We start from the raw sequence: 10,277 nt of genomic DNA on the forward strand, positions 1-10,277 counted from the left end.
AATATAGTTGGGTTTTTTACATGGATTTTATATGCTGCCATCTTACCAAGAATTCTTATGCTAGCAGCTTTTGATGGCTTTCACTGGCCATTTCATTCTAGATAAGAATGTCCTCTACAAATGCAGAGAATCTTTGTTTTTATAAATGACTTCAATTTATTCTTGAATAGAACTGAGGTTAAATTTATTGGAAACACAAGGTCCTTAATGTTAGTTCCAACTCTGCCATAACTTTACTGTGCAACCTTTGACAAGCCACTTTCCCCCTCTGCAACCCAAGCACTATCTGAATTGAGCTGCACGTTCTCTGTGATCAGATCCAACATTGAGCAAGACAGAGAACACACTCTGAGTGGTGTTCAGGCTCTCCTGACTCATGGCCTCCAGGCCTCCGAGCTCTGCCTCTTCCTCTTCCCGTTAAGTGTTGACTCACTGCTATCATGAGGGTTGAGGTGAGTTTCACCTCTGCTCTCCTGGCCTTCCAGTGAAACAGGGAGTGGTTGTGTTCGCTGTGCTGCTTGCTGTGCCGCCTGCCCTGTCTGCAGAGCAAAGAGGGTTTTCTAGCAAAGGTCAAACTATTCAACAAACAACAACAAAAAATAAGCATTTGAATTTGGGTTGGTTTTTTACATCTTAATATTCTATGCAAACACTGTCCCCTCTTATTTTTGGACTAAGCAGTTGTTGACAGTATAATATTGTTGTTGACAGTATAATATAGTATTAAGGTAGACGGAGTGGGGAAGATTCAACACTCAAGGAAAAACACACAGTCTGATCCTCTAGGAACTGAAGGTCCCAGCAAGAGACCAAAGTCTTGTCTTTCTACATGGAGAAGGACACCCAAAAGTGAGAGCAAATTACCCTGAACAGGCCTGACTCTTTAAAAATAGAGAATATGGGCCACCCCAAAGTCATGGTGGGAACGAGGGCAGGTTATTGCTGTTGTTTGACTCACCAATCGCTGGCCCTCATTCCTCCTTTTGAGATGCCATGCCTTCTGAAAGGAAACCCGCCTCTCACCAGGTTTCTCCACATCCAGAGCATGGAAAATCTGTTTGGCCTGTCTGACCACATACACTCACTTCAGGGACTGGACCAGACAACTATATTCCTTTGGGCAACAGAAGGCCATGATACCAGCAGACAGTTCTGCTGCCCTGAGACATGGTAAAATCCAGTGTCTGGAAACAAATCCAGACTTGCCTATGCTACCACTTTCATTTTAAGAAAGCAATGTACAAATAGTTCAAACAAAAAATAAACCTACCAGGTGAAGCCAGTGAGAGGCTTCTAAGGCCTAAGTAACACAACGTATGTGAAGTTCCCAATACAGTGCCTCTCACGCGTGATAAGTACTTAATGACAGCAATCATTTTAGTTATAGTAGCCCCTCTCACTATTCTTGGGGGAATATATTATAAGCCCTCCATTGGATAACTGAAGCTACAACTATTATGACCCTTTTATACAGTTCCTCAATTTTCAGGTTTTCCAGCCTGCTTTCTCTCCCCAAGGATATTCAACTCTGTGGAAGTCCAACTCCCATATGTAAAGTAACACAATATTCACACACAAGCTACACATCCTTCTGCGTACCTTAGCCATATTTAGATTACTTATAATATTTAATATAATATAAAAGCGTGTGCATAGCTGAGAGACTGTAATACTGGAATGGAGATGAAAAAATTCTATGTAAGTTCAATACAAACATGTTTTTTTTTCAAACTTTTTTTTATTCACAACTAGTTGAATCTGCATGTACAGAATCCTCAGATAGAGAAGACTGGCTATATTACATTTTCCTCTATACATACATACATACATACATACATACATACAATTAAGATAATGCTTACTGTATAAATTGGGCAGTACAAAAGATTAGCAACAATAACAACACATTATAAAAAAAGTTACAGGTCATTTGTTTTTGAATTTCCAATTTAGTATTTTCTGACCATAGTTGTTCTCAACTGAAATTGCAGAACGTAGGACCAAGAATAACGGGTGAGCACTGACTACCCTGCTGCACCTGTAGGCAACCACTGTGGACCCCTCATTACTCTACATCTGCAGGAGCTACCTCCCGGAGCCTCCCTCAAGCCCTAATTTGGTTTGATTATCTATTTCTGAATTCCTCGTTTGTACCAGGTAAGACATGTGCTTACTAAGAACCTGCTGAACAAGATAGATGCTTCGTGCAGAAGTACTGAGAATTCAGTCATGATTTAAACTCAACCAAGAATGAGAGGAAGAGGGGGAAATAGAGAGAATGAATATTTAAAGATTGTTTTCTATGGTTGTGAAAATAACAATTTTAGTTTTCCTCATATTTACTTTATTTTTCCAATTTTTTTCTCTATTGGGTAGCTATTACTTGTATACTGAGGAAAAAAATTAATTCTTAAAAGTCTATCAAAGCAGAAATTTGAGGCAATAAAAAGAGACAGTGCCAGAATACATGGAGCCAAGGTGGCTTGGGAAATTGAACATTACAAAGCTAGGGATCACCATTCTGAATGAGGGAAAAGAAAAAAGGGACCAGGTGAGGTCAGAAACTGGCTCCTGGGAGTCAGGGACAACTCAATCTGAAGAGCATCTGAAAAGAAAACATTTTGATTAAACAAAGACATAAAGATTTGATCCAGCAGCAAACTAAATTGCATGACTGGAAAAAATCTACCAGGGAGAGCTTCAAGAGATGGTGCATGTTCTTCCCTGGGGAAGACTGCGGAGCAGTGCCTCACCCTCATGTTCCAAGCCCTTATTACAGAGCCTGTGCCTGCTTCAGTCGGTGCCATAATCACGGTGCCTGATGTAAGAGTGCAAGGAACCAAGGGAAAGGAAGAAAACAGAAAGTGTCAAGAAGACACTTGAGTTGAGAGCAGGGGGCTGCAGCCCCTCACCCTGTCTGTTGTTCACTGAGGTCTCACAGGATTGGAGATGACAGTGAATTAAGACGTGGAACTGGGAATGGATCACAGCAGAAAGAAGCCCAGATTCTCACATATCTTCCTTCCCAGGGAGCCAGATGGTCCTGCATGATGTTGAGATCCAAGCTTAACCTCAACAGTGCTCCTCTGTAGGAGTATTTTCAAACTCCAGGCAGATATTACAGAAAGAAAACTTTATCTGTGGAAATGCATAGGGGCCAAAGAGTTCATAGTTGGACTCATACACATGAGTCTGGGATGTTGGGTTGGAATATTCAATCATTATAAGAAGCCTATAATTTCCTATCTGATGTCTTCTTCCAAAAACAGCTTTATGTCTATATCTTCTTCCAAAATTCATATCAAATATGAATAGCCATTGGCTCACTGTCTCATTGGGCTTCAGCAGTAAGTATGCCTTCAATCAAACACTAACTCCTGTAGCCATTCTTCTGGAATGTAAAAGACTTGTTTATTATGTGAAAATGCATTGCTTGCTCTTGACAGGTTATAAATATAATCTTTTTTAAGTCTTATGTTCAAGTACAAAAATAGATAGAAGTTCAATAGAAAATAAATACATATATTAGTGAATAAATATAGATTCCATTAGAAAAGACATTACAGAAAAGTTTACAAAATTACAGTGTAAGGTAATATGGGGACATATGAAGGCATCCATATAAGAGACCCAACAATATATCAATAATATACATATACACTGTGACCAGGACTAAATTATGTCACAAAGAGGTGGTGGTTTGAGGTCATGTCTTCATGGTACTGAGGACTGGGACTTTTGGGTAGAACTGGTCTCAGCAGCATCCATGGCGATGTCTTCATGGTACTGAGGTCTGGGACTCTTGGACAGGAGTATTCTCAGCAGCCTCATCACTTTCATCTATATCATCTCCTCCATCCATCTCAGAAGAATGCCTAGTTCCCCCAAAGCCTTTACTGCCACTGCCTGATTCTCAAGCTGAAGGACGAGTAGATGCATGTTGTCAGAGATGCAAAAGAGACATTTGCCCAGGGATAATCCTCCCTCCTGTAGGTTGATCAGCTGGGACAGTGAAGAGAGTTCTTTTCAGGATGAAGAAGTTGAAAGAGGTGATAGAATCTCAGATTTTTACATAAAAACTGAACCCACCACCCTGGTTTTACACAGGGAACTGAGGCCCAGAAAGAACTCACAGATCAAAGTAATAGGCTGTTTTCCTTGAGAATTGCATATGTGTCTGTGTATCTGTGGATCTGGTCTGTGTTGTCTCTGTATGTGTTCCCTACTGTGCATATTTCGATCTAATAAATATTGATTATGTCAAGCACTAAACCAGTTCAGAAGTGAATGGCATAATTTTTGCCCATAAGGAATTCTTGATTGAGGAAGGGAGATGGGCCGGGGCTGAAATGCAGTCTGATGAATAAATGATAGGAGTTTCCATAGTATGACAAGAGGTAGCCAATTCTGAGAGATCAAAAGCATTATTGTGAAAGACAATATAGTGTGTGTGATACTGCAGGTGAGTGCTTTTGAAAGTAAGAATGTCTGTGCATATTAGAAAACAGTTGTTTTTCATTTTCGCCCCTTGGAAGATGCAGGTATCTCTGGAATAGTTGGAGGAGTCATAGACAATCTTTCTTCACTAGGAGGGCATTATGTAGACAAAGCATCCTTCTAGAACCTGGGATAGTCCTGGGGCCATAGTGAAGAACTATTAATGTGATTTTTTACCAACTTGAATATCCCTCCCACATATCTATAATCTCAGTTCCAAAAACACACCTACCACAATCCATACAAAAATAGTGCATACCTCTGTGAAGTGACTCAGAATTTGGTTGTATTTCTCCATTGCTTCTTCCCCACAATGACATGCCATGTGGGAATGCTGAAAAAGAATGATATGTTTTGTTTTTACCTTTGAGTGTATATGGATTTTGTCTGCATGTATGTCTGTATTTATGCGGTGCCAGCGGAGGCCAGAAGAGGCCATCAGATCTCTGAGCCTGGAGTTAATAGAGTTGTAGGCCACCATATGGTTACTGGAAATCAAACCTGGGTCCTCTGCAAAAGCAGCCAATGCTCTTAACTGTTGAGCTGTCTCTCTCTCCACTTCTAATTTTCTTTTAAATCTGCATTTTTCTGCCCTTGCTTTTGGCATAAGCAGAGAATTCTGTTTCTACAATCCTATGAATAGTCATTTCTGTAGGAAAGTCTGTTCATGCTTCATCATTTGGGATCATTTAACTAACCATTAAATAGGCAAATAAGCAAGTTTTCAGTTTCAACTATGGAGCTCACTGAGTCTTTTTAGAAAGAGATGGTGCTGAAGGAGTCTGCAATTCCAGTGCCCCACTGGCTTCCTACCCAACTCCTGTCTTGGAGACTCCAGAGCAAACCCAAGAAATAATGCAATTCTTCAGTCCTATTCATAACCCAAGGCCTGCCCCAATAACCTACTGACTGACCACTTGAGCACAAAGGTGTCTGAATAAGCATGCAGAATGCATTTCCTAGAGAAAAAAAACCTAGTTTCATAGATTCTAGATAAGCAATATAAACACCAAAGAGCCAGAATTTTATATTTTTCAAACATTTTAGAATGGTTTTTGAATGTAGCATATACTCAATAAAACAGAATATTTCTAAATAGGTCCATGGTTCAATGGCATTTTGTTGTTGAAGATGATGGTTTGGTTTGGTTTGTTTAATAATTTTGAACTCAATTTGCCTGCACATTCAATAGAATATGAAAAAGAGTTTGGTTGCTAAGCACACAGGACCTTTACTCACACAGACCGAGAGGTCCTTCTTGATGATAAGAAAAGAATTGGCGAGGCTGCTGATCTTCCGAAGCGTATGATGGTCAGGAGTTTGGTAGATTTTGAATACCCTGTCCAGATAGAATCTCACAAGATGGCGAAGGAAACAGCACCTATCCAAAGGCTGCAAAGATAACAAGACAAGTGTGTTAATGGGAAGAGCAGAAGACAACACCAGGCCTGATGGAGAAGCTCTGGCTTTACCCTCACAAAGCTCCCCCAACCAAATCCATACCTTTGTGTCTTTCAAAGATTCAGTTGTTCTTAAGATTCTGATGTCAATGTTTTCATCTTCAGCTTGCTAAACAGAAGAAAAGACAGGTAATTGACTGCTGCCAAAGTCTTAGATATCAAAATGTTTGGTCTCTTTCCCACCAGTGTTTAGTGAACGGCATTTTAAAACCACTAAACACAGGCATCTCTTGGAAATGCACACTACCAGAGATGTCCTGAGAAAACAGACAGACAAAGTGGGATGAGGACACACAGACAGGAAAGACGGATCCCTCTTTTACCTACCACAGTATCCCGAATCTCAGCAAACTCCCTCTGTATCCCCTGGAGGTTTGCAGTGATCACGCAGCTTCCCAAGTGAAGAGTCTTGAGCCCAGACAAAGGAGTCCAGAAGAGAAAGCCCACAGCAGAGAACAGTCCAAAGGCGACACCAAAGCCTTTCATCTTATACCTAGATCTGGGAGATCAGAGTGGAAAGTCAAAGAGAAGATCAGGATTATTGATTTCTCCAGTCTAGCCACCAGAACCACATGCCCACTGGGTGGGAACTAAACGGCCTTCCCTGGCTGCAAGGAGTGCTATGTGTCCACACAGCTTCAGACAGAAGCCTCCCAGTACCTTGAGGATTTAGGTGCTGGGTAGTGCCAGGGGTCATGGCCCCTTTATTGTGTCGCCTTCCCAGCTCCGCAGTCATTGCCAGCGGAGAAGGCCCGGAGCAGCAAGCACTTGCAGTGAATCAACAGAGGATGACATATCAGAAGAAATGTCAAAACTCATTTGAGGGAATTGACGTAGACACCTTCCCCTTCCAGAAAGCCGGTGCAACTCATTCTGCAGTCCCCTTAGACCTACAGGGGAAAACAGTGTCACAGAAGCTATGACCATGCCATTAAAAATACCTGGGGGGAAATTGCCTTGATTTTATAGACACCCACTGGGCAAAAGAGCCCAGCTCTACTTGGCATTGGTCTGAGATCAGAGTGGTTAATGGAGCATAATAGATTCTTTACAGCCCTGATGCCAAAAACAAAGTCAATGATTTCATAACAGTACCACTGCCGGTGAAAGGCAAAAACTGACACATCTCCTTTGAGAGGCTCCTGGCGCTCCACAGTGCCCTCTGCAGGGGAGCCACAGTAAGACATGCGTGCAGCAGATCAATAACAGGCTTTCTCCCTTGACTTGTATCTTAGGCCTAAGGCCCAGAGAATGAACCCCACCAAAAAGCAGAAACACATTTGAAGGAGTTTGTGTGTCCTTGTGGTGAGGGTATTCAGTTAAGAAGGATATGCTTGGGGGCTAGAGAGATGGCTCAGGGGTTAAGAGCACTGACTGTTCTTCCAAAGGACCCAGGTTCAATTCCTAGCCCCCACTTGGCAGCTCACAACTGTCCGTAATTGTAAGATCTGACACTCTCACACAGACAGACATTCAGGCAAAACACCAATGTATATAAAATAAAAATAAATAAATTATTAAAAAAAAAGCAATGCTTACTGAATTTTAAGATAAAATTAGCCTACAAAACAGCCTACAAAACAACTACACATTGTGACATTTCTCTTAAAATGCACTCTCTATCAACTCACTGCGAGTGTCTGCTGCTCTCAGCCTTACCTGCTGGCCATGAAAGTGGACCTGCAATGGGGCAGAATATTCTAATGCAACATCAAACAAGAAATTTTCCATGGCAAAAAAAGTCAACATCTTAAATGGTAACAGAAATTGACGGTGTCATGCCAAGCCATTGAAACAGAAGGGGAAACATGGGCCCCTACACATGTACTTTTATATTTTTAATAAGTTTTTCTCAAAACTATATGATGAAAATTTTATTGGTGCATGTTCTTCCCTTTAAAAAAAAGTGAGATAAAATTACAATAAAAATGTGGAAGTCTAAGCAAAATATTTAAAGTTTAAGTGTTTGTTGGGATATGGTGTTAGTTCACAAGCTGGTGCACCAGCCCACTTCTAGGTTGCCTAGCAACCTGACATCATCACCTATTGCTACCTGATATGTGCCAGACACACTTCAGCTTCGCACCAAATATAAAGGACTGACAAATCACCGCACGCTCTCTCTGCCTCAGTTTCTCTTCCCCTCTCTGATTTTCTCTCCTGAGGCACCTCACCCATACTTCCTCTCTTCTCCTATGTTCTCCCACTGTCTCTGGCTCTCTCTGGCTCTCTGTCTCTGCCCTAAAGGCTCAGTTCACCTCTCTGTACCACGCCTGCTGCGTGGCACGTGATATCTATACCCTAACAGATGGCTTAGTCAGTAAAGTGCTGGCCACATGGGCAAGCACTGAGTGTACCGCGCATGCCCAACCTGTGTAAAACGCTGGAGCACACCTGTAGTCTCAGGGCTGGAATGACACAGGCAGGGCTTGCTGTGTCACTGGCCTAATCACTTGTACTTTCCCAGTGAGAGACCCCATCTCAAACACAAGATGGATGGTTCCTGAAGAAGGACCGTCCAGGCTGACTTCATGCCTCTACATGCACATATACACGAACACACATACACAATCATTTAGCCTTGTAATAAACATGCTTAATGTTTCAATATGTTTGGCTGTGTAGTCATAAGGTTAATGTGTAATTCAAATACTGATTTCTGTACCCAAATATCTAGTTGAAATCCTTGTTCTGCGAATCTCCTGTCTCAATGTGTGTAAACACTGCTTCCCAATTGTCCCTTGATATGCCAATAAAGCAGCTTACAGCCATAGGTGAGCCAGGGAGAAAATAGGGCTAGACTTCCTACCAGCCAGGGGAGGAGGAGCTAGAGGAGGAAGTAGGAGATTCAGCCAAGGGAGAAGTCCAGGGAAACTCAAGAGAGAGGAGCAGGAGCAGGAAAGCTACAAAGTGTGAGTATTGCTGGGAGATACACCGGGAGGAAACCAGATTAGACTAGAGGGTTTAAATAGAGCAACAACTGCTCAGTTATTCTCCTGTGATGTTATTAAACAAACATAAAAAGTCTCAGTTATTTGTTTGATAGCCAGGTTAAGAATAAACTGAGAAAAAACTACATATTTTATATATATAATAACTTTAACATGGGTGCTTTTAGCAGGTTTGGAAAGAAGGAAAGCCATATTGACTCTCCATGCTACAAGTTCCCACCACTATCATTTGTCTCCATTTGCCCAAGACTGACGGCACTGACTGAGCTAAAGACAGTTTGTTTTCAATAAGAAGTCACAAGTTAACCAGAATGAGTTGGACACCCTATATGTATAAGTCAACTCATCTCCCTGGGTTTTATTTTCTTAGTTCCCAAAATGGTGATGATTATACTCACTCCAAAATTCATCTTGTACTTAAAATATGGTATCTATGCTTACCACACAGGGAGTGATTTGTTTTATATTGAGCTTGCCTTTGTTGCCTGAAACATAGTGAGTATATAATAAGTCTATTGTGGAAAAAGGAGTCCTAGAAGGAAGCTGTCTGCAGAAACTGATTAGTTGATAGAATGTCAGTCCTATGGCGAGACTGGAATGGTGCAGACCAGAGGCTAGTTACCATATCCTGGTCTAGTTCTAGACTTCCACAAGAGTGATTTCTTGCTCTTGTCTGCCTCTTGAGCTAACATTTTATGACTGATATATTAAAAACCTTTGGACTATATTAACTTAGCAGACCACCAGGTTGCACTCACCCAGAATCTAAGTACATCATCAGATGGCGTCTTGAGCCTGCAGAAAAGCTTTCCCCCTCTTGCTCTACCTGCCTCTCTAGTGTACCCACCAATGTATTTTAAACTTGACTTGATTTATGGCTTTTGTTTTTCTTGTAAAACTACAAAAATTCATGAAATGGCTTCCACATTGCAACATGGAATTTGGGGTAACCTAAATTTGTGTTTCTGAGCCACAGGCCACAATAAGCTATCTCTTATTCCTCTTGAGATGAGAGCTGTGGTTTTTGCACCAAAAATTATGGTGACACAGTGTGGGGCTCCAAGGATACAACACTTCACCAAAGGAATCACCTAAGCGGTAGCCAGGAACCTGCATGCATCCACTGAGATAAATTCTAAAATAATTATCTTCTCTTCCCTTTCTTTGACCTTGCTTCTTTATCTCCTCCCTTTCTTACAGTTTCCCTTGAGCAGCATTTTTTATTTTAATGCTCATAATTACATGAAAGCATCTTTATTATGTAAATAGTCCTAAAATTTCTTTCAGCCTTAAAGCCAAAGTCTCAGATCTGTACAGGAATTCCTCATGTTGTTAAAGATAACAAAATGAAGCCACGTCTGTGCCCCCT

The 10,277-nt window shown here is 41.3% G+C and overlaps 1 protein-coding gene across 2 annotated transcripts; it reads right to left on the minus strand.

Moving 5' to 3' along the window:
* Window positions 1-3,393: 3,393 nt before the first annotated feature.
* Window positions 3,394-6,509, minus strand: Il20 (interleukin 20). Of its 2 annotated transcripts, XM_021640095.1 has the most exons (5): window positions 6,285-6,509; window positions 6,001-6,066; window positions 5,737-5,889; window positions 4,757-4,831; window positions 3,394-3,918 (listed from the first exon to the last, which is right to left on the minus strand). In XM_021640095.1, exons 1-5 carry the CDS (start codon window positions 6,441-6,443, stop codon window positions 3,841-3,843), a joined length of 531 nt encoding a protein of 176 aa, XP_021495770.1. In that variant the 5' UTR covers window positions 6,444-6,509; the 3' UTR covers window positions 3,394-3,840. The 2 variants fall into 2 exon arrangements, with proteins under 2 accessions (XP_021495770.1, XP_021495771.1); XM_021640096.1 differs by lacking the exon at window positions 6,001-6,066.
* Window positions 6,510-10,277: the final 3,768 nt, after the last annotated feature.

This window comes from Meriones unguiculatus, chromosome 18, assembly GCF_030254825.1.
Source record: "Meriones unguiculatus strain TT.TT164.6M chromosome 18, Bangor_MerUng_6.1, whole genome shotgun sequence".
NCBI classification, from domain to species: domain Eukaryota; kingdom Metazoa; phylum Chordata; class Mammalia; order Rodentia; family Muridae; genus Meriones; species Meriones unguiculatus.

Coding starts and splice junctions, on each gene's coding strand:
- Il20 (XM_021640095.1), bottom strand. CDS start 6,443: ATGAAAGGCTTTGGTGTCGCCTTTGGACTGTTCTCTGCTGTGGGCTTT. Junction 4,832..5,736: donor AGAAGGACCTCTCGGTCTGT/GTGAGTAAAGGT, acceptor ATTCTTTTTCAG/CATTCCCACATGGCATGTCA. Junction 3,919..4,756: donor TTCTGAGTCACTTCACAGAG/GTATGCACTATT, acceptor CTCGTCCTTCAG/CTTGAGAATCAGGCAGTGGC.